Consider the following 24,191-nt stretch of genomic DNA (forward strand, 5'->3'; position numbering starts at 1 on the left):
ATACGTGTAAAACAGAATCCTCCCCAGAGACCCAAAACGCGTGGGCCTTGGAGAAACGACGGGGGTTCCATTCTCAGATCTAACACTTAGCAAATAATATTTCTGAGCCTCAGTTCTCAAATTCATAAAATGGGAATGCAACATTTCCTACAAAGCATTGCTATAAGCACCAAACAAGAACGCACGTATCTGGCACAATGACTAGCACGCGGCAGGCTCTTTTAATATTAATAAAAAGATGGGGGCGGGGGACACGGAACGCCTACTCTTTACAACGCGCATGCGCGGCCCATGACCCGCTGCAAGGCCAGCCCATCGCGCCCCCGCGCGTCCCCACGCGCGCGCGTGTTCGACCGGAACCTGGGGCCAGGCCGGAGGTGAAGGGGCGGACCTCCGCAGTACGCCTGCGCCGTGGGAGGCCGTGCGCCGAGGAGGCGGGGCCGCGCAGGCGCGCCTGGCGGCCCGGCTCTGGAGCATAAACAAGAGCGGGGTCGGGATGAGGCGGCTGTTGATGTCCGAGCGGCGAGTGGCGGCGAGCGGGGTTCGGCGCCAACCCTGAGCTCACCCCGACCTGCCCTCCCGCGCGCGAGCTCCGGGCCGGGTCCACCCGCCGCGCGCCCAACATGAACCTGGCGAGTCAGAGTGGCGAGGCTGGCGCCAGCCAGCTACTCTTCGCCAACTTCAACCAAGACGTCACGTAAGGACGGGCGTGGGCCGGGGTCGGAGCCGGGGGCCGCGGGGCGGGGGTCGGAGCCTGGGGGCCTGGGGCCGGGGAGGGCAGAGACATCCTCGGGGAGGGCCCGGCGCGTGCTGGGAGGGAGGGGCGCCCCCTCTGGGGACCCTCCAGGCTCTGCCCTGGAGCTGCGATCTCTGAGCCGGGAAAGCGATGGAGGTAGGGGAGGTATTTTACCCAGCACGGGAAGGCTTTGTCTTTTCGGACCTCACTTCTCACAAAGTTGGGGCAGAACTTTGTGGCCTGACTTGTTGTCTCGGCCGCCTCTGGAGCGGTGGGGGTGGGTTTCTCCCTTATAACCCGCCTCCCTTATAACCCGCCTCCCTCTTGTACCTCAGCTCTCTTGCTCCAGTCTTTCCCCTCTTCAGCCCCTTCTCCTCATCTCTTCATCATCTTAGGGTCCCTTTGATTTCCTTTTCTTCCCGTCTCGCTGTTCTTTTTGACAGGTAACTTTGATGTCCTCCTCGAGCAAGAAACAAACTTAGCAGTAAACGTGGTCTCTGACCTGGGGAGAAACTGAGCCAAGGGGGATGTGACAGAGAACCCCTCCCCCCCCCAGAGGTCTTGGTGCTTCGGGGCATGGGCCATCCTTACAGGGGAAGAGAGTCCCATGATGCCAGCCCTTGTTTGTCCCAACCCGTATGGGTTTGAAGCCGATTCTTCGGAGGCTGTCTCCGGTGACGTGTGAGGATAGTTACTAGATGAGTTTTCTGGAGAAGGAAGGATAAGTTGTGGGACTGGAAGGGAGGAAAGACATCTTGGGAAGTGAGTAAGAGGAAGTGATGTAAGAGGGGAGGAGGAGTGGGTCATTGGCTTCGTACCAAAGTAGTAGGTTGAGTTGTTCCTGGCTGAATGGAATCAGCAAAGTAGAACATGACATCTTTTAGAAAACTAAAAGTCAGTTGTAGAACGGCAAGCCACCAAGTCAGTGGCGTGCAGTGGGTGCTCGGTAGCACCTTCCAAAGTTGGGGAAGTAGCGCAGACAGCCCCACAGTGGGCCTCTGTTGGGACTTGGAAGGGAGCAGATCACCTCCTCCAACTACAGGGAGAGGAAACCGAAGTTGAGGAAGGTTCAGAGCAGAGTCTGGATCTTACCCTCATTTGACAGTAGAGTGGGGGCAGCTTTCCTGAATTGTCTTCCAGTGTCCTTTCCAATCTACCATGCTGTTGTTTCTACCTACAGAGTAGGATCTGGAGGACAGTGAATGTAGAAAGCAGACCGTAGCAATCTTTAAAGGTGAAAACTACTGAATACTAGCGTTCTGTATGACCAAAAGCCAATCCAAAAAAAACAGTTTGGACCACCTGTTGCAGGAGATTATAACTGAGATGGACTATGTTATACCAATCCAAGTAGGGAAGAGGACATTTCAAACCAACTGTGATTCCGTTTTTAAGGCCTTAGTATTTTGAGACCAGTAAGAATGGTAGCTTTATGGATTTTTATGTCTTGTATAAATTAGAGAATTTCCAAAACGTTTTCTACCATTCTTTAAGTTTTTCATTGCTCATCATTTATATTGAAAGGAAATCAAATATGAGAAAACATTCTCTTTTGCTCTTATTTTAAATGGCATTCAAATACCACTTTCCCTATATAAGAGAAGAATGTCACTCTGGCCTGAAATAAGGTCTTTTTGTACTTGGAAATCATGCTTTCCCACTCCTCCATGAGTCCTGAAGTTATTAGTTTAAGACAAGATTTTTTTTTGTGGTACGCGGGCCTCTCACTGTTGTGGCCTCTCCCGCTGCGGAGCACAGGCTCCGGACGCGCAGGCTCAGTGGCCATGGCTCATGGGCCCAGCCGCTCCGCGGCATGTGGGATCCTCCCGGACCAGGGCACGAACCCGTGTCCCCTGCATCGGCAGGCGGACTCTCAACCACTGCGCCACCAGGGAAGCCCCTCAAGACAAGATTTGTGTGTCATAATTTTGATTTGCTAAAGAGACCTTGATACAGTGTGAGCATAAATTGTAAGGAATAGTAAGTTAGGATTATACTAAAAGTTTATTGATTAAAGTGACTAATTTGTTTTAAATCTATACCTGAAAGAAATACAGAAGTTCTGGGGAGAGGCTTGACAGTTCACTCCTTTCCCTCCCTTGTCCATCTCCAGCATTTACTTTGATAGAGGAACACAGTTTTTCACAAAGCAAAGAATATTGGATTCACATTCACGGTATTCAGTGAGGGAACCTGGAAGCTGTTTCACTTAATAGAATATATATTCTACGTTATACAGTAATGCTTGAAGAAGTGTTCCTTTCATAACAAACTATATCTGTCCTTTCTGTTTTTCCTGGTAATATGGTTTCAAATACTGTAATATTTTTTTTTCTGTGATTCTTATTCTAAAAGTGAACGTTTTATTTGGGGTTTTTTTGTTTTGTTTTTACCGTTTGTTTTTGTTTGTTTAACTAGAATTGGGAAAAAGGCATCAAGAAAAGCTGGTCCCCGTCGTCTTCTTCTTCTTGGCTGGTTAGTTCCAATCCTGGTTTCTGAAAGTAACACTTTGGAAGGCTTATCTTGAGGAATTTTTGGTGTTTTGATATCGAAGTTAAGAAACTAATAGAAGTGCAGAGTATCACTTGGATCTTCAACGGAAATATCAGGGGTTAAGTACTTGCAGGGGACCCCACGCAGCTTGTGGAAGTCATTGATTGGGCAATGTCTACATCATTTAGAAACTACATTTCTAAAAGAAATAGAATAAGGACAGGGACTTGACTTCCGAAGTCTTCTGTTTGTAGCATTGATGTTGTTAGTGTCTAAAAGTTATGGGCATAGAGACAGTAAGGCATTGGTCTGAATTGATTGCTTTCTTGAACCGGGTTTCTTCTAAGGTTACAGCAACTGTCCTGGAAGGTCACTTCTCTCCTTTTCCCTCATCAGTAAATCGAGGGACTTGGAAGTAAGGATTCTTCCACCTTAAAGTTCTAGGTGGTTCTGCCTGCCGTGTGGAGGATGTGTTTTGAGGAAGCAGGGCAGTCACTGGGGAGGGTATTGTCCAGCGGCCATGGCCAGTAGAAAGGAGACTGGTGAGCCATCAGGATTTGGTGTGACCCATGGGACGTGCATGATGCACTTAAGGGAGAAGTTAAGGTTACTCCCAAGTCTCCAGCCTAGATTCTAGATGAGCAGTGACAGCACATTATGGGAGAAAGATCAGAGGGGGATTCAGTTTAGGGAGAAAGATGAACTGCGCTTTGGATATTACTGAGTTTGAAAGGCCTTAGGGATGTCCAGGTGGAGGTCTGGGATGGCCATGAGCTTGCTGAGTAGGGCCCCGGGGCCGGCCAGGTCTCAGCAGCAGCTCAGGTGGCTTCCTTTTTATGGGTGTGACTGTTTCCACTTCACCCTGTCCTCGAGTGTGGCTCTTTGATGAAGGTGATGAAAAGGGAAAACATTAATGGGCTGATCATGCGTAAGTGGGTAAAAAAAAGGGAATTAAGAAAATGATTTTTTTTCTTTTAAAATGTTTTTAACATTTATAAAATGTTTTCTTAAATTTTTTTTTGTTTTTTAATGGAAATCACTGTCTTTTAAATACTGAGCAGTCAAGTTTAAATTCAGTGACAGAGACTTGCAGTTAAAGATGGTGGTTATTAAACACAAGCATTTATTTTGGCTCTCCCTCTCAGAACCCTAATAAAATGTCACAGTCAGTGAAATATCAAAAAGGTACTTAAAAAAGCTGAAACCCATAGAACGAGGAGACACTAGCAACAAAATTTTGGAAGCCAGCAAGTGGTAAAGGAAAGTGGATCCTCCATTGCTAGTGGGGAAAGCAGAGAACCAACCTACTGGAAACCACGGAATCCCCCAAAGGCTCAGGATGGGCGGTCTCAGGAGCTCTGCAGTGGAGCGGAGTCGCGTGTGGCGAAGATCGAGAAGGCTGGCCCAGAGTGTGTTGCAGAAGCAGTCACTGATCCTGCCTGGTGAGGGACTTGGGCCTTGTCTCCAGAGGGTACGGCAGAGTCTCTGGATTTTGACACCATGCACAGTTGAAGGCAGGGGTATGGTAGTGAAGTGGGGGATTAAGTAAATATATGCTTTTTTCTGTTATTGCTGGGTTTTCCCTTTGTCAATAAAAGATCTCTTACCTTAAAAAACAAAAAAAACAAACCTTACCATATAAACACTTAGTGGGGAGTGAGATTATTTATTAGGGGAATCTCATGCTTATATGTTACTGTACTTCTCCCATTAATATATCATATGGTCAGGCAAATCATGAGATGTTATTAAAAGAAGAACCTCCAAAGAGGGGTGTGTGAACCTGACCATTGATATTCGAGATGTAAATATCAAACCTATTTGTATTTCATATCATCCTTTAAAAATGTCTGCCTTGGCTTCCCTGGTGGCGCAGTGGTTGAGAGTCCACCTGCCGATGCAGCAGACACGGGTTCGTGCCCCGGTCCGGGAAGATCCCACATGCCGCGGAGCGGCTGGGCCCGTGAGCCATGGCCGCTGGGCCTGCGCGTCCGGAGCCTGTGCTCCGCAACGGGAGAGGCCACGACAGTGAGAGGCCCGCGTACCGCAAAAAAAAAAAAAAAAGTCTGCCTTTATTGATAAAGTATATGCTCACTCTATACCACATGTACATATCAAAAAATACTTGGTGTATTTTTGCTTACATTTCCTACTGATTGGGGTGTGCAAGTAGGAAGCCATGCGATTAAAACTCTAGCAAAGGTATTTAATATCCAAAATCAGTTTCTGAATATCTGGAAGAACATCAGAGAGCTAATATTTGATCAGTTTTAACAAATTCTGCCCATTTGGAGCACAGCCAAAATCCTGGGTGTATCAAAATCCAGGTCCTCATTAATTAATTCAAGCTCATTAATTTTGCCTGTAGAAAAAGCCCTCTCTAAGCTTATTTTATATATGAAACTAATAAGCTTGGTGACTTGCTTTCCAAGTCGACAAATTTGAAAGAGGGAGGGGCTGTTAATGCTAGTAGGATGCGTGGGGAACAGTGACAACTGTCAGCAAAACAAAAGGTAGAGGGTATTTTATTACCCAGCCCAACAGACTGCTGCTGCTCAACTCCTTGTTAGGGTCTGAGAGGGTCACTTTGTCATGATAGTAAAGTTGTGTCATGATGTGAGTCCGGTCAAATGGTGAGGATTTGCCGTCCCATACAGAAAGCTGTATGAGGACGACTTTTATTTAAATCAGAAATGGGGGGATATAAGGTTTTGGTGCTTAAAATAGCAGCCCTTAGTTATCTGGAAAACATTTTCCTGAACATCAATTTTCCAGAAGTTATGAATTATTGAGATTTTGTTTTATTTTTAGCTTTCTTGGATATTCTTGTGTTTTTGTTGGCCCCTTATTGCTTTTCAAAAAATGTACAGGTAGCAATGCCTAATTACTTCATTGATGTGATGAATTCAATATAGTGAAGCATTTTTGTAGAGAAGAATTATATAAACTGGTAGGAGTTCCATTTCTGTTTATACTTTAGGATGAACCAGTTGCAATTTCAATGTTTAGTAGTGCTTATAGCAGCTCTGTTCTTGGAATGTATTTCCTCTGCTTAAGTGTGAAAGAGGTTGCAGATCTCAAGTTTCTAATAGATGAAATGCTCATTAAAATAGCCCTAAGTTTTTATCTTGGCGTACACATGCTCATCATATGAAATGTCAGTCTTCACTATTTCTAGGCTTCTGGTTTACCTTGTGTTTCCCCTTGTTCTCCCAGACATTAAATACCAGCATGATGCCAGGATCTGATTCTTCGCATGTCCCACCACTTCTTGCTTTATTCTCTATCCTCTCTGTTTCTGAAAGCCCTGCTTGCTTCCTTTTACTCCCCCTCTCGGTCAGTTACGTTCTGGACAGTAGTAATCTTCTATGAGGAAACACTTCATTTAGCGGCACACAGCTCTCCTGCGCTAGGGATCTGGAGAGCTCAGAGTTCCCTCCAAGCCTCTTAGCAAAAGCAGCAGTGTTGGGTGATGAATATGGAACCTTACACACAGGCCAACTGTGTTACGTAGTCTTGCCATTCCAGGCTCTGAGTGAGCTCTTTCCATCCTACTGCTGAGCCATAGCATAGCGTAAGTGACTGAGCTGCATTTGTTATGGCCTTAACTGCAGTACAGAAAGACACCATCATCCACCGAAGTTGTAAACATCTTTGTTTAATATTTACAGTGTTATCCTAACTTTTGGACTCTCCCATACACCAGGCATGTATATCAGGTCAGCTGAGAAACCGCACTGTGTTTTGAGGGGATCATTAATTTAGGGCTGATTACTTTTATTTGTATGTCAAACTTATCTTTAAAGTTTTATAGATTTTCAATAAGAACATTGTCTATCTTTATTTTATTGACATTCACCTTTTCCTGGCTGTGAGGTGTGGCATCTTCCGCGCCACTCTCTTTTCTGCTCTGCCACCACTCACCTGGTACAAACTACGTGAACTTATTTGTGCTAATTATGGGTAGAGATGATGGTGACTGTTTGGTAACATGGAGCTAGTTTGTGCGTTATCACTGCCTACACGTATCAGCTCTTATTTCTGAATTTGGCTTTTTTGCAGGTCTCTAGCTGTTGGTAGTAAATCCGGTTATAAATTTTTCTCCCTTTCTTCTGTGGATAAACTGGAACAGATCTATGAATGCAGTAAGTGTTTGCTTTATTTTTCCCCCTTCTTAAAATAGACAAGTAATACTTGAATTAGGTTGCATTCTTAAATTCACACATTATGGTTCAAATCCAAATACCCCTTGACCAATAATCTTCTTTCACCTTAGTCTTACTGAGAGGTGATGGCTATGACTGAACAGTTATGTGTTCTCCCAGATCTTTTTCTGTGCATTTGCATACTTATAAATGTACATGTAGAAATACTTTATGGGTTGCCATTTCCAATACATGATACCATACTAAATGCATTATTCTATAATTTCTCCCCTTTTTAAATGCCATTTAAACCACTTAGATTTCTGTCATAGAGGGCTTCCAGAATTTGAAAAGTTTACATCCCCCTAGGAGTGATTTATTTTCCCCATTTGGCATTTTATGGTGTTTGAGTGGCTGTATGTCAGATACCTGTGGGGTTGCAGGAGGGCCGTGAGCTTCGATACCTTGCTAAGTCACCTACTGTGACTTTACATAGATCGCTTCATGGACCTCAGTTTCTTTGTTTTTCGTGTGTGTGTGTGTGTGTGAGAGAGAGAGAGTACTTGCTGAATAAAAAGTAAGTAGTAGGTACAGACCCTCCCCTAGTGAGAACAGGATGGAAAGCTTTGACTCTCTGCACATACATCTTTTTTTTTCATTGCTATAGTTGTAAGAAGCAGTACAGATCCCTGTACCCTTCTCCCAGTTTCCCCCAGTGGTAACGTTTCGCAGAAGTGCAGTACAGTATCACAGCCGGGAAGGCTACATGGATATAGTCCAGCCTGTGTGTGTGAAGTTCTGTACAGTCTGAACACCCATCTAGCTTCCTGTGTCCACCACAATGAAGACACTGGGCCGTCTGACACCGCAGGGTCCTTCCTGTTGCCCTTGTACCCACACCTGCCTCCCCTCCCCCACTGCCACCCCACCGTCCCTAATCCCTGGCAGCCACTGACCTGCTCTCTGGTTCCAGAATATTGTCTTTTCGCAAATGTTACATAAATGGAAGTATGTAACCTTTTGAGATTGGCTGTTTTCGCTCAGCATCTTTCCCTGGAAGTTCACCCAAGTTGCCGGGTGTCAGTAGCGCCGTCTTTTCTGTTGCTAAAGCTGGTTCCACGTGCGGATGCAGCCCAGCTGTTTGACCCTCACCCGGCAAAGCACATCTGGGCTGATTCCAGATTTGGGCTGTTAAAAATATAGCTGCTGTGTATGGGGTTTTGGGTGGATGTAACTTTCCACTTCTGGGATTAATGTCTAAGTGTGATTGCTGGGTTGTATGTGTGGTGTTTTGTCTTTGTCTTTTTTTTTTTTTTTTTTTTTTGCAGTACGCAGGCCTCTCACTGCTGTGGCCTCTCCCGTTGCGGAGCACAGGCTCCGGACGCGCAGGCTCAGCGACCATGGAGAAACCAGGACCCAGGAGAAACGTCCTTTCTTTGTGCCCAGTACTTGCAGTTGCAGAGTTCTTGTGGCCCACTGGGGCTCAGAGGCTCGCCAGGCTCCCTCCAGGCCTTGGCCTCCCCTCTCCAGGTCCGCCCTCTGGTGTCCCTCACCTCCATCAGCAGATGGTGTCTGACATTCCCCAATAAGCCCCCTGTTTGTTGCTGCCCCTGAAGGCCAGCACCCGGGCCCTTTACGGGGAGATGGCTGGAAGCGGGATTCTTACAGTAAGTGTCCCTAACTCACGGCTCCTGCCTTAGGTTTTACTCCTTTTTTGTCCTCACACTTGCCTCCTGGTGCTTACTAAATCTTCTGAAAAAGCCTTTCTCCTAGTGTGTAGCTGGAAGGCGTGATCGGGGTGATAAAGTCTCTCTGAACTGGAGTGCTTGTGCTCGCTTATCTCAGGAGGCGCTTCTGGAATCCCCAGATTGGCAGCCTTCACTTGATCGCACGTAGGATTGTTTCCTGTAGGGAATTCCTTCAAAGAAGGGTCGCCTGATCTCTGGAGACAGGATTCCATCGGGCTTTTATGAATGACTGAAACATTTATTAAATCTACATGCCCATGAGCGCCTGAATCGTGCTGTTAAATTGTTGCTGTTGTGATTAGGGTCGACTGGTTTGACAGCCACAGAATGGAGACCCAGTGCTTAGATAGGGTATCAGAATACCAAAACCTTGTCTTGACACCTTCTCAGTTTGAATCAGTTCAGTGACTAATTTGTTTCCTTGAAGTTTATCAAGTGGGTTTTGGTGCCTCATTTTTCAGAAGGTTTTTTTTTTTTTTTTTTTGTGGTACGCAGGCCTCTCACTGCTTGGCCTCTCCTGTTGAGGAGCACAGGCTTCGGACGCGCAGGCCCAGCGGCCACGGCTCATGGGCCCAGCCGCTCCGCAGCATGTGGGATCCTCCCGGACCGGGGCACGAACCCACGTCCCCTGCATCGGCAGGCGGACTCCCAACCTCTGCGCCACCAGGGCAGCCCTTCAGAAGCTTTTGGTGGGACACATTGTGATGCCTTGATGGCATCATGGAAGAGTGGGTGTTTACTGGCCAGCATGTTGAGGTGTATATAGATTTCTGTGTTGTTCTTAGTGAGCTTCGGCCCTTAAAATAGGTGGGAGTGGACGGAGAGCTCTTTCAGGGTTAGCACGTGACACTGAAGCTGCGGAATTCTCTTGCCCCTAGAACGTCATTAAGTAGATAGAAGAACGTCTCTTAGAAAACAGGTTAGCTACTGAGTTAAGATCACTTTCCGGTATTTTCCTACATGTACATTCTGGCAGAGGGGTACTTAGCGCCTCCACGCTCAGCCCAGCTCAGTTGGCTCGGCCCCCTCGTGCCTCTTGACTGTCCCTTGTAACGTCAGGTCTTTGCTGTCGGTCACCACTGCCGGAACAGAAAGAATGAGCCAGAGCTGGTCTTGGGAGAAGCAAGATGGACAGCTATTTGTTCTGTTTCGTTTACTTAAACAAAAAACCTTTGCCCAGCAGCATTGGAAGATTTTTGTTTTCCAACTCTCTGTATTATAGTTTCAAACTTAAGCAAAGTAGCAGGAACTCCCATGTGTGCTTTGCCCCCTGTGTGTGCCCTGCATTCTCTTTCCCTCTCTGTGTGTCCTTTTAAATTTATTTGAAGGTATGTAAAGTGCAAATATGTGGTCTCTCTTCCCTGAAACATTACTGAAACGAAACCCTACCCTGTTAGGCAATATAAATAAAGGTTGTAGTTTTATTACTTGTAAAATATCACAGAAGTTCAGAAGGAAAAGTTGGCATTTTCAGATTCTACATCGTGTATCATCTTTGCATTTTATGCTTCTGAGCTAGGAAATCATACCTCACAAAGCATTAGTTCTGAAACTCAGCATAAGCAGGCTAGCCGACTAGGTTCTGATTCGGCAGACCTTGCACTGGCTAGAACATTCACCTCAGTGAGATTTACACTAATGGATCTTCCAGGGGAGAAATCCAGTAGCCTCTCTTCTTGAGCCTGTTGTGATGAAAGATCGGGTGGACTGTACACGTGCGTCTCTTCAGAGCCCCGGGCATCCGCCGACACGCCTGGTTGCAGGGTGTGCTGTGTTAGTTCATGGCTTTGTCCCTCCCCTCTTCCCACCACGGGAAGTTTTATCATCGCCAGCTCTGAACAGCACCAGCAGAAGCAAAACAACATTCTTTTTTTTTTTATTTTTGGCTGTGTTGGGTCTTCGTTGCTGCGTGCGGGCTTTCTCTAGCTGCAGCGAGCGGGGGCTGCTCTTCGCAGTGGTGCATGGGCTTCTCATTGCGGTGGCCTCTCTTGTTGCACAACATGGGCTCTAGGCGTGCGGGCTTCAGTAGTTGTGGCACACGGGCTCAGTAGTTATGGCTCGTGGGCTCTAGAGCGCAGGCTATAGTTGTGGTGCACGGGCTTAGTTGCTCCGCGGCATGTGGGATCTTCCCGGACTGGGGCTGGAACCCGTGTGCCCTGCATTGGCAGGCGCATTCTTAACCACTGCGCCACCAAGGAAGTCCCAACAACATTCTTTCCTAAATGAAGTAGTTTCTTAAATTTTGGATGGGCACTCTCTAGGAAGAAAGTGTGGCAGAAACTGTGGCCAAGGCCACATCGAAGGGCCGTGGAAGCAAAGGCCTTAGACACTGGAGGCCACTGGGGTTTGCGCTCAGGCTTTCTCCGTGGTCGCCCTGCGTGCCGACCGCCCTGCGTCTTTTCATTTGGGCACCCTGCTCCTCAGTTACCAGCCTGATTCCTGTGCGCTGGTATTTCACGGGAGGGCTGAGCTGTGCGTGCCTCAGTTCAGTGGAAACTGCCGGCTCTGGGTCTGTGGGTTCTGTGGATGCTTGTTTGTAAAGGTTCTCTGGGGAGTGAGGTGTAGCGTAACGACGTTAAAGAGCTGGAAACGATGCAGCAGAAGAATAACAAACCGAAACCACTGGCAACGTGTCAAAGTAGGTTGCTTTATGAAGGTGTATTCCTGAAAAGACCTAAGCACATTGCTTCCTAGGGCTTAAAGGGTCTCTGAGGTGAATCCCATTGGTTGTTTTTTACTTAAGTAGTGACAAAAATGCGGTAACTCTGGGGTGACCGGCAGTTATCTGCCTTTTGCAGGCAGCCTCAGCCGTTTTCTGGTTCCTGTCTCCTTTGGACATCTGATGGAAGTTGCAGGTATTTCCCAGAGAAAACCCAATATTTAGTGTATGATTTTGGCAGTTTGAGAGAACCCTGGAAGCCTGTGTGTGCTCCCGGGTCCAGGGCCGCGTGGTCTTGGAGGGGATCACGGTGAAGGGCCCTCTATCACTCACGAGCTCGTAGGAGCACAGCTTGATGTTTCAGGGCCCTGCTGCCCTGTCCTTCGTACATCAGATCTCAATATAGTGGCCAGAATTCAAATTTATTCAGTTGTCTGCCTGTGTGGGTTATTTTTTTTTAATAGCTTTTTTGAGATGTAATTTGGACGCCGTAAAAATCAACTGTTTAAAGTGTACAATTCAGTGGGTTCCAGTATATTTACTGAGTTGTGCAGCCTGCCTTAAGCTAATTTTAAAACATTTGAGAGCCCCTCAGTCCATTAGCAGGGCGACTGCATCCCACCCCCACCCCCTCAGCCCTTGGCCACCACTAACCTCCTTTCTCCCGCTGTCCATTCGCTGCTCTGGACGTTTCAGATAAATGGAGTCACAGGTGACCGGCTTCCTTCACCTGGAGTGTTCTCAGGGTTCACCCGTGTTGGAGCATGGATGAGCACTTCCTTTCTTTTTGTTGCTTATTGGTATTACAGGGTGTGGACATTCCATGTGTTGTCAGTGGACACTTGGGTTGTTTCCCCTCTCTGGCTGTCGTAAATAGTGCTGCTGTGCACGTTTGTGTGACCGTGTGGACGTGTGTTTTCATTTCTCTTTGAGTAGATAGATACCGTAGGAGTGGAATTGCTGGTAGTCATTTGCGGGTTTTTTCTTGATTTGCTTTTTTCCCCCTTTGCCTGCCCTTCTGTTGGATTATTTGTCTCTTACAGACTTAAAGCACATTAGCCATTGGCTGTGGGTTGCTCATATTTCTTCCTGGTTGTTTGCTCTCTAACCTTGCTTGTGGTCTCCTTGCCATTCTGACGTCTTGACTTCCTGTGTATGCAGATGCATCCATCTCTGCTCGTAAGGCTTCTGAGCACTAGGGAGGCTCCTCCTGTTCCGGGGGTGCATGAATAGTCTCTCACGTCATCTTCTGGTTCTTTGGGTTTGTGTTTTACGTTAAATACTTGTCTACTTGCAGTTGATTTTGATGTAAGAAATTTTCCACTTTACTCATGAGCTGGAAAAGACATTTTTCCTATGTCTTGATCTATTTAGAGGGGTTACTGAAGTATTTAGGGGTGAAATGTCAAGATGATGAGCCTCTCTTTGAAACTTCAGCAAAGAAAAAGATAGCTGAAGCTAAATGGTAGAAAGATAACATTTGTGAAATCCAGGTGATGCAGGTCTATGGAGGTTCATCATAATGTTCTCTTCTATGAATGTTTGCAGCTAAAAACAGCTTTGCTGCCTCCGCACCACACTTCCCCTGTTGTTAAAATTCTAAAAGGAGTCTCTTCTGCTTGTTTTCATTAAAGTTTAAAAAAAGAAATTTCAAACTTATAGTTGGATGGCAACACCCTAAACCCATTTTCTTTACTTTCTCTACACCTGGTTTAAGCAAATGAACGATACATCCCTTTTCTTTTTCCACCATTTTATTAACGGAAATTTTCAAACACCCAGAAGAGTTGAAAGTATTTTACAGCCAGTACCCATGTACCCAGCATTTAGTCTATTGTTAGCACTTTACCATACTTACCCATCTCTCTGTCCATCCGTCCATCTATCCATCCATCCTATTTTTTGTGTCTGTGTTTCTAAGTACCTTGCAGACATCAGTACACATTCCCTGAAATACCATACCATGAATATTAGTTACTAGCGTTTTCATTTTTTCCTTTTGAGGTAATATTTACATACAGTGGAATGCACAGATCTTAAGTCAACATTCTGTGTTCTGACAAATGCACAGACATCTGTGTAACCTGAACTATCAAGGTTTACCATCACTCCAGAAAGTTCCCTCATACCCCTTCCCCCATCACTCCCAGCTCCCTTCCACCTGCCAAGAGGCAAGGAGTTAGTTTTCGCCTGTTCTGCATCATGTAAATGCAGCATATGCCCTCTTAGTAAGGTTTCTTTTGCTCAGAGGAATGTTTTTGAGGTTTGTCTATATTGTTGCATCTCCGTTGTCCAATATATGAATATACTACTGACTGTATATTCATTCTCCTATTGAGGGGAATCTGGGCTTTTTCCAGTTTTTAGCTATTATTTATTACGAATAAAGCTGCTGTGAACATTCTTGTAGAAATCTTTTTGTAGACACATGTTTTCATTCGTCTTAGGTAAATAGGAGTGGAACCTGTGTTTCGTTTTACAGGAAGCTCTCAGGTCCTCCTAGTGGCTGTCCGTTGTGCGTTTCCACCAGTGCTGTGTGACAGTCTGGTGGCTCTGCATTCTCACCAGCATTTGGCGATATTGGGCTTTTTCATTTTGGGCGTTCTGATGTGTGTCTAATAATATCTCATTGTGGTTTTAGTTTAAATTCCCCCGATGGCTAATGATGTTGGACACATTGATGTCCTTGTTGGCCCTCTGTGTATCTTTTGTGAAATATCTGTTCAGATCTTTCGTCCCTTTTAAAATTTGATTGTTTTGCCTTTTTATTGTCAAGTTGTCAGAGTTCTTTAGATATTCTGGATACCAGACCTCTGTCACATACGTTTTGTAAATATTTTTTCCCAGTCTGTGGCTTGACTTGTCTTTTGAGCAAATATTTTGAATTTTGATGAAGTCTGATTTATTTTTTTCATTTATGATTTTTGCCTTTTCTGTCCTTTCTAAGAAACCTTTGCCTACTGTCAAGTCATGAAGATCTTTTCCTATGTTTTCTTTGAAAGCTTTATAGTTTCAGCTTTTATGTTTAGCTCAGTGGTTCCTTCTCAGACTAATTCTGGTGTGTGGTATGAGCTATGAGTCACCTTAAGCTTCTCCCTAGGAATTCCTGCTCCACCATTTGTCGAAAAGATTTTTCTTCCGTCACTGAATTGCTTTGGTGCCTAAAAACAGTCTTATAAGTGTGTGTCTGTTCCTGCTCTTTATTCTCTTCTGTTGGTCTGCTTATTAGCCTTTATGTCGGAAACATACTGTCTTGTTTCCTGTCACTTTGTTTGTATACTGAGGTTTAAAGTCACATGATGTGTGAGCCCTTCAACTTTGTTCTTTTCCAAGACAGCCTCGGATATTCTAGATCCTTTGCCTTTCTGACTTTAAAATCAGCTTGTCAGTGGCTACAAAAAAAGTCTGCTGGGATTGTGATTGGGGTTGCGTTGGACCTAGATGTCAGTTGGGTGAGAATTGGTGTCTTAACATATAATGTTGAGTACTCCAGTCTGTGAACGTGGTATATCTCTCCATTTATGAAGATCTTCTTTAATTTCTCTTAGTAATACTCTGTGGGTTTGGGTATGGAGGTCTTACATCTTTTGTTAAATTTCGTCCTCATGTTTTGGTTTTTGAGAGTGTTATAAATGGAATTTCTTCGTTTTCCTTCCCAGTTGTTGGCTAAGAGTGTATAAAAATATGGTTGATTCTTGTATTCTAACCTTGTGTCCTGTGACTTTGCTAAATTCATTCATTACTTTTAACAGGTGCTTAGCAGAGTCCATGAGCTTGCAGAGTAGTAGTTTGCTGTCTTCCTTTCTGGTCCTTGTGCCTTTGATGTCTTCTTCTTGCCTGTGGCCATCTGTCAGCTTCCAGTCCAGAGCGAGGAGAGGGGCAGCCCTGCCCTGTTTCCGGTCTTAAAAGGAAGAGTTCAGTATTAAGTCCGCCATGAAGTGTGGTGCTAGCTGTGACATTTTTCACAGAAGTCCTTTATTGATGGAAGAAGTTTCCTCTGATCCTTAGGTCTCTGAGTTTTTACTGTGAACAGGCAGTGGGTTTTCTCGTGCTGCTTCTGCATCTCTTGCGTTGATACGATTTTCCTCTGCTTGAATTTTAACTGATTACCGCGGCCTCAGCGGGAGACTGGCAGTGCCTGCTGCTGACCCGACATTTTTCTAGTAACTGTTTGCTTACCCTGGGAGGTGATTGTTCATGCTGTCCTCCCTCATTAAACCTCCCACCTCTGTGCCCCTCAGAGCTGATAACCGCTCGCATGCCTCAAGGAGAAACGGCTGCTTTCAGCGTGGAACTCCCTGGTATTTCCTCCCTCAGAGGACCGCCCCCCTCACCCCGATCTGTGCCATCTTCTCATCTCCCTCCTTTCAAATGGGGAAAAGGGGGGTACCTGTCTGTTGAAACCAGTCCTGCTGGGTCTCATGCCTTCCAGTTTCTCAGACGTCATCCTGTCTCTACTGCATTGTCTGTCTCTCCATCGGTGCCTCTAGTTGCTCATTTATCTCAAGACGGGCACTTTCTCTGGCCATACGTGTCCCGCACGTGACCATCCATCCCTCCCCCGTCTCTGCATCTCCTCGTTACGCAGCTCCTGCTGTCAGCTGCAGAGTTCTCTGTCCACTTCCCCACTCACCTCCCTTTCACATTTTGTTCTGCCTCCCCATCAGAATCTGTCGGGGTCTCCGGATGGCGTCCGTGTTACCACATTCAGTGTGCCAGCCAGCGTCAGACCCGATAGGGGGCAGTGTGCCCAGGCAGACACGCTCCTGTCCTTGGAAACTGGGCCTGGGCGGGGGTGGGAGGGTCACCACTGCTGAGCCAGCCTCCGGGTTCCCAGGGATGACAGGACAGCACTGCGTGAGAAGTGCAGGGTGCGATCCATCAGGGCCGTGTGCCACCAAACCGTCGTCAGATCTTGAGGAGAGAGTGAGGTGACTCGGAGGTGGGAGCCTGAAGGGTGAGACGCCGGGCAGGATGGGCCTGAGCCTCGTGGGAGCAAGCGTGGCTGTGGAGACGGCCCTCCCTGCCCTTCCCAGCCACGGGCCCAGCCCCTCCCAGCCCACGGGCCCAGCCCCTCCCAGCCCACGGGCCCAGCCCCTCCCTGCCACGGGCCAGCCCCTCCCTGCCACGGGCCCTGCACGGGAGAAGGTGAGGATCTGGGCCCGAGGGAGGTTATCTTTACTGCACATCGTTGCCGTTCTGGGTGGAGGTTGGTCTCTCCCGAGTCGAGTCGGCCTGATGTTGGAACGCTGCCTGTGCAGGTGCTGGCCTCGAATCAGCCGATGAAAACAGGCCGAGGCCGCGTCCCCTGTGCTGGAGGTCACGCGTGATTGTGCCCTTCAGTCCAGGGTCAGATCCTGGAAGGCGTTGGCAGCTCCCCTGAGATGCTGCGGGGCAGACAAGCTTCAGGCTTGTGTGGTTCTTTTTGAAGGAAGGTTAGTTTGTAGCTGCAGGCAAGAGAAGTGATTCTCATTTGTGTAAAAGCAGCTGTGATTAAATTACTGCAAAGAGCTTGGAATCACGCACCTGATCTTATTGCCTATTCCAGTCTATGTAGCAGTGGTACCTTAATTTTTTTCCACAGCTATGAGTTGCGCCACTTTGGATGTAACTCTTGGCTGACACCCAGTAGTTGGGCCCTGTGCTGAGTACGTTGGCTGCCAATCCCGTGTTGAGATGACTGACACCACGCACTTCCCTAGAACAGTTTGTGTCTTTCTACGGGGACCTGTAGAGCTCACTTGCTCACTGTAGTAGTTTGGTTTTGAAACTAACCCACGTGTGTTTTTAAGTTACACCATTCAGGTCAGCGACAGCTGAGTGGAAGGAGCACTTTCGAGTAGCCATGCACTTGGTCTGGTGTGCGGACTTTCACAGGCGCGTTCCTGTTCACAGTGGAGCTGCTCTCGAGGCTCCGGCTAGTCCGGCCTCCCAGGTCCCCTGGGCTCTGATCCATCTGGGTGTCTCTGTTCTCTGTGCTCCGCTCAGCTCCAGACAGAGTGTGGCCGCAGATCATTGTTAGGGTGGTGAACGGGTCTGTGCTTAACCCCGGCTCGGCGGTACTTCCCGTAGCTCAGGTCGAGACAGGCTGCGCGTGAAAGTCATCTAGATTCTTGGCTCTGAGCTCTTCCTGCATTCCAGAATTCTCTTTGCCCCTCCATCTGAACTTGCCCCAGGCAATTGCCAATGAAACCAAGTGGGGGGGAGTAAGGAGAGAGTGTGGGCATGGGGGCCTCCCAGGGAGATGGGGGTGAAGTAACAGCCGCGCAGGGTCCACCGTGTCTGTTCTTGTCTGTGTGGGCTGCTGTGCACACAGTTCATAACCCACCGTCTTCTGAGCTGGGGTGGGGAGCAGGGAGCGAAGGGGATCGAGGGCTGACTGCGTGCTGGAGTCTGTAAGTCCCTCCTCACACTAGGGTAGCCGTGAGCCCCGTTTACAGGCAGGAAAGCAAGCTCTCCAGAGATGCAGTCATTCAGGGAACGCTTGGGGGCCCGTCATATGTCAGGTACAGTTGTAAGTGCCGGGGTTACAGCTGTGAGCCCGAAAATGAGGCCTCCGTCTGGGCGGGGCTCACATTCCAGTGAGTTTAGGGAGCAGCCAGGGAGCAGATGAAGGCGGTTCTGGGTGACCCCCCGGGGGGGAAGTGACAGGGTGCCACGTGTGGAATGGGGGGGCCTCTGAGGAGTGGGTCCTCCTTGCGGAGTGCAGGGCGACCTGCCGGCGGCTTGTCCAGGCCTCATAAGCAGCAAGCTTGACCCGCTCTCTTGGCCCCAGAGCTCGCAGTGGGGAGCCCGCCCGTAGACACGTGTTTGCACACACGAGCGCGTTGTGCCTGTTGACAGAGATACACACAGATGTGGGGTTTTTTCCTCCTTTCAGCTGACACTGAAGATGTGTGCATCGTGGAAAGATTGTTCTCAAGCAGCTTAGTGGCCATCGTTAGCCTCAAAGCCCCCAGGAAGCTGAAGGTTTGCCACTTTAAGAAGGGGACCGAGATCTGCAACTACAGCTACTCCAACACCATCCTGGCTGTGAAGCTGAACAGGCAGGTGGGCCGCGCTCTCACCCCACTCAGCTGCCGGGGCCTCTGGCCTGTGTCTCCGAGTTCTCAGTGGCACCCCTCGGACACAGCCGACCGTCCCCAGGCGGCGTTTCTGGTCCCTCTGGCCATGCTTCTGCTCACCTGACCCCCCACCTGGACTCAACTCTGTTTTCTCGTCTCAGCAATTTTGCTCAGATAGCCCCATTCCTGACGATTCCCTGGCCTCCACCGTTTGCTTTACTCATCCCTCAAGACATGAACCTTCTTTTGCTTTTTATAAATGTTACTTTTTTAAAAAATCTGTGAGCATCTTTATCTTTTTTTTTTTTTTTTTTTTTTGCCACCTCTTGTGGCTTGCAGGATCTTAGTTCCCCTGACCGGGGACTGAACCCGGTCCCTGGCAGTTGAAAGTACCGTGTCCTAACCACTGGACGGCCAGGGAATTCCCTATCCCTTTAACTGTTAATTTAACTTTTAAGATGAAGGATTTATTACTTTTTTGTGTCTCTCCCAAAACCCACAAGAATGTCTGGCCCGGAGTGTAGACCTGGTGGCTGGCCCTTGAGTTTATTCCATGAGATGGTCACATGGCTTTGGCTTACAAAGTACAGCCTTGTCCTTAAGGGCTGTCACCACGTTCTGTCAACAACCAGTTGTTCTGTGCAGGGAATGCTTGTTACGTGGCCTCGGGTGGCCCATGCGTGACTAAAGTGGACACCCCTGACGTGGTTGAAACTGGGTCTGTTGACAGAAAGGTTGGTTAAAATGGTAAATTACAAAGTGTAACACGTTGGACTTGTCATCCCCTTGGTGCATCAGCTACACATCCATCTTCCTTAAAATGGAGCGAGAACTTCGACACCTGCAAAATAGTCTGGGTGTAGAATTTTACACTTTTTTAAAAGCCCTAGTTTTTACTTTCATCCTGCCGTGCCTCATTCAGCATTGGTTTTGGAAACCTTCACCAAACCTGTCCCAGGCTCTAGACCTGGTTTTCGTGAGGGGAGGGCCGAGAGCGCAACAAAAGCAAACCATGTTTTTCTTAACTGGAGACTAGTTTCTATAAGGTTGAATTAAATCGTACAGTTAGAAGTCCTGGTAGAGCCGGCGGAAGCAGTTGTGGGTACAGACGCCGCCCTGGGCGAGCGGGGACTGTGCCATGAGCACCCAGTGCAAGGGTTCCAGAAGGGACACCGTCTTAGTGCAGGAGTCCGCTAACTGGAGGTCGGGAGTGAGCGTCATACTGGCTCTGCCTTACGTTTGGTTTTCCGTGTTTTGTTGTGTCTTTTCCAGAGGCTGATCGTGTGCCTGGAGGAGTCTCTGTATATACACAACATCCGGGACATGAAGGTGCTGCACACCATCCGGGAGACGCCCCCAAACCCCGCAGGTGAGCGCGTGGGGACCAGACAGGTCTGCCTTTCTAAGGGCTGTCAGTGAGAGAGATTTTCTTCTCCTTTTAGGTTCCACAGATTTTAAAAGTATTGTTCTTAAAGCAAGCTACCGTCCTTCTGGCTCTGGTCTTGTGACCACATAAATTGTTGGTTCGGTCAGCCTCCAATTTTGAGGTTTCTAACCAGTTCCAACCAAAGGGCTTTAGTCTGTTTTTACAGTCCTGCTGTCACCTACGGTGCCGGTTTGGGGCGTGTGGAACTTAAAACCCAGTGATAGGACGACCAAGGTCGCATCAGAGCTCCCCTTGATTTCTGTCTTCTTGCTAAGTGACGAGTTCTGGTGACACTTGGAGGATCTGACCCGCGTTTGTTCCTCGTGTGTTGCTCGCAGGCCTGTGTGCGCTGTCGATCAACAACGACAACTGTTACCTGGCGTATCCAGGCAGCGCGACCATCGGGGAGGTGCAGGTCTTCGACACCATCAACCTGGTGAGGGTCTTTGGTCCTTGGAGAGCTCTTTACAACACCCCTTCTTCCTAAAAGGAGGGCCAAGGAGGCTCTGCCCTCCTCGTTTCCTGGGCATGGTTTCCACTGCCACCCTCTCCGTCGCCGAGCAGGTCCGAGTCATCCTGCCTCCGGACGTGTTCCTGTCCCCGTGGTGCTGCACGCCTAGCGGCACAAGTGCTAGAAGCAATGGAGAAAACCGTAAAACTCCACGGAGACATTGCTTTGCTTATTTTTAAAAGGTTTTGAGCAGCATTTCTTTGGACCCCTCACCCCTGGTTAATAGGGGGATTTGGCGTCTGTGTTAACCGTGCTGGTAGTAACAGCCCGTGGGCAGCGCAGGGCATGGCGGTCATGGTGTCACTTTACCCTCCCTTCCAGAGAGCTGCAAACATGATCCCGGCTCACGACAGCCCTTTAGCTGCACTGGCCTTCGATGCCAGCGGAACCAAGCTCGCCACTGCTTCCGAGAAGGTAAGGCTGCTGCAGCCCGTGGAAGACTGGGTCACCTCTGTTCACACAGTTAGTTTGCTAACCAGCAAAGCAGTTTTGTACCAGCTAGCTCACATCCAGGCACAGTCCACGGCCTGGAGGGCGGGTGCGGGGAGAGACAAGGCAGAGCTCCACGGCCGCACTCGCCTCGGTGGAGCACGTGTCACGGCTGTACGCGTTCAGCTGTCATTTACTTAGCCATCCTTCTGGGATGGTTTAGTATTTCCAGTATTTCAGCTGTATTAATATATATTTATAGTAGTAATTTTTTTTTTTTTTTTTTTTGCCGTACGCGGGCCTCTCACTGTTGTGGCCTCTCCCGTTGCGGAGCACAGGCTCCGGACGCGCAAGCTCAGCGGCCATGGCTCACGGGCCCAGCCGCTCCATGGCATGTGGGATCTTCCCAGACCGGGGCACGAACCCGCGTCCCCTGCATTGGCAGGCGGGCTCTCAACCACTGCACCACCAGGGAAGCCCTATAGTAGTAATTTGAATATAGATAGTGTATGTAAGTCTTACGTATAAACTTTTCATGGTCACCTCTAAACATTAACATGAGTTTCCAGTGAGAAGGATTTTGGGGTAAGAGGACGTGGCCCTTTTTAAGCTCCCTGCACGGAGGACAAAATGGCTTGGACATCCCTTCCGTTTGCCCCCTTCTCTTGGCCCCGTGACCCTGGTGGGCCCTTGTCCTCTCCCAACTCAGCTGCTGTGTCTTCTCCCTTCTCTGCCTGCTCGACGTTCTCCTGGCTCATTGCTCTCTTCTCAGTGCCCACTGCCTAGTTTACTTTGATGCTTTCTCACTGAAAACCTAAAGGAGCCCCCTCCTAAGTCACCTCTCCTCTGGAACCAGCCACCCAAATGAGGTACATAAACGTCGGCTCGCTTCTCTACCTTTCCCGCATGGGTCTGGACCCTCACACCCACTTTCTGTGATAACGATGCTACTGTTTATGGGTCACTCACTAGACCCTTGATGTTCATTTACCTCATTGACCCCCTCGGTAAGGTAAAGCTTTCCCTACTTCATGTTGAGGACTCAGAGAGGTTAAGTCGTCGGTCCAGGGTCACCCAGCTGGGCAGCGACAAAGGAACTGGACTCCAAGCCTGACTGTTTTGAACACTGTGCTGGGTAATCACAGCGTCACCTTGTCCTTTTCTTCTCCCCTGGGAGGATCATGACAGCCACGAAACTCTGTTATCCCTTGATTAATCAGTCTTAATCTTTATGACCTTTTATTAGGTATTAAGAGGCCTTAAAGCACTTCATGGATTTCAAGGCTAGTAAAAATAGAACATTTTTTTTCTGGGATTTAAAGAGCAAACGCTTAATTTCACAAATTTCAGTTTGTGACGTTAGACCACCAGCGGCCTTCGCAGCACTGCTGTGTACTAGGTGCTGGGGCTTCGCCGAGGTGTGTGGCTTCATCTTGTTTTCGAGGAACTGCAGTCAGGCTGTGACCCACAGCTCTTAATTAGTTTTACACAGTAGGTATGCCGTTAAGAACATATCTAAATCTAAAAGTTTAGGCTGCAAAGGACAAAACCTTTGCCATGGTTATTTTTTGATAACCAGAATTACAGACTTGGCGTCCTGCTGTCCAGAGAATCATTGTCTTTATTAATATTTTCCAAAAGGGACCCATTTTATCTCCAGCTTGATTTCTAATGGCTGTGTAGTGTCCTGTTCTATGAATTTACCACAATTTATTTAACAGTTCCTGGTGCTGTACATTTGGGTTGTTTATAGGTTGGGGTTTTTGTTTTCCCGTTTATAAACATGTCAGATAATCTCAATGCTTCTTATATTTAACGGCTCGAACCTTCTAAAATTTGTACAGTGTGAGGTGAAACGTCTAATAACTCTCCTACCCCACAGATTCAAGATGCTGCCTGTTTTAAGGTGTTTCCATTCTGCTCTGTCAGACTGTCTCTGTGTTAGTCTGTTACTGTAGCTTGTAGTTTCCTCTCAATACTTAGATGTTGAAAGTACCACTCATTTTCACGTACTTGGCTGTCCTGTCTCATCAACTCACCCAGATGCCCAGGTCCTGCCCCGCATCCACACATGCCCTGGGAATTTGGGGGGAGGGGTGGGGAGATCTGCATGTTAACAGCATTTCATTCCCCTGCCCGATGTGATGTGCTGCAGCTCCCCGTTTAGTCCTCCCCGTTCAGTCAGATTTTCTTCTGTCCTGGTTGTAGACCTTTTCTTGGTGTAGGTCTTCCATTTTGTAAGTTTGGCTTCATTCCTTTTTAGGCAATTAAGCAACATTTCCAGGTATTCAGTTGTTAATCAGCCCTTGATCAGTGGCTCCGCTTAAAGGAGGGGCCTCCAAGCAATGCTGAAGGGTGTTTTTGTTTTTTTTGTTTTTGGGGGGTTTTGGGGGTTTTTTTTGGCCACACCACGCAGCTTGTGGGACCTTAGTTCCCTGACCAGGGATTGAACTCAGGTCCACGGCAGTGAAAGCTCCGAGTCTTAACTGCTGGACTGCCAGGGAATTCCCAGGGTGGATTTTTAATAGTTTAAACCTCAGATGGCTTAGGGAAAATAGAACTATTGTATTCCAGCTTTGACTTCAAGGCCCGTAGCGTTTAGAAGAAGCAGTGAGTTAAAGTGGGTTGACGCCATATTATCATGTGAACAGTGGGACAGGGCGTGCTCTGGTGAGGGCCTGTCAAGTGTGAAGGGGGCGCAGGGGCCCCCGAGGCCCCCTGGCCCAGGGCAGCTGTCATCACTCCGTCCACTAAGGCCTGATGTGCAGGAAATACAAACCTGATGCTACCCAGCTAAAATTCCTTTTTCTTTCCTTCTTTCCCTATCACAGGGGACCGTGATTAGGGTATTTTCCATTCCAGAAGGACAAAAACTCTTCGAGTTCCGGAGAGGAGTGAAGAGGTAAAGTACATAAATCTCCGAGATGGTTTCTGGAGCTTCAGTTCAGATTTCACTTTTATACTCTCTTGGAGACTCAAA

General features: G+C 47.9%; 1 protein-coding gene across 5 annotated transcripts in view; it reads left to right on the plus strand.

The window, feature by feature from the left end:
* Positions 1 to 434: 434 nt before the first annotated feature.
* Positions 435 to 24,191, plus strand: part of WIPI2 (WD repeat domain, phosphoinositide interacting 2) — a 29,955-nt gene continuing 6,198 nt past the window's right edge. Inside the window, exons 1-8 of one of the 5 annotated variants that reach the window (XM_089895535.1) lie at positions 435 to 697; positions 3,155 to 3,211; positions 7,292 to 7,374; positions 18,662 to 18,831; positions 20,118 to 20,214; positions 20,610 to 20,707; positions 21,104 to 21,196; positions 24,043 to 24,113. In XM_089895535.1, the coding sequence (XP_089751661.1) occupies positions 624 to 697; positions 3,155 to 3,211; positions 7,292 to 7,374; positions 18,662 to 18,831; positions 20,118 to 20,214; positions 20,610 to 20,707; positions 21,104 to 21,196; positions 24,043 to 24,113 (743 nt within the window). In that variant the 5' untranslated portion in view covers positions 435 to 623. Of the gene's footprint in view, positions 698 to 3,154; positions 3,212 to 7,291; positions 7,375 to 8,956; positions 9,042 to 18,661; positions 18,832 to 20,117; positions 20,215 to 20,609; positions 20,708 to 21,103; positions 21,197 to 24,042; positions 24,114 to 24,191 lie in introns of those variants that run through there. The other 4 variants (XM_022565426.3, XM_089895536.1, XM_089895537.1 and 1 more) reach the window with 4 other exon arrangements.

Source organism: Delphinapterus leucas, chromosome 15 (assembly GCF_059928025.1).
Source record: "Delphinapterus leucas isolate spDelLeu-1000000601 "Yukka" chromosome 15, BTC_Dleu_Yukka2, whole genome shotgun sequence".
NCBI classification, from domain to species: Eukaryota; Metazoa; Chordata; class Mammalia; order Artiodactyla; family Monodontidae; genus Delphinapterus; species Delphinapterus leucas.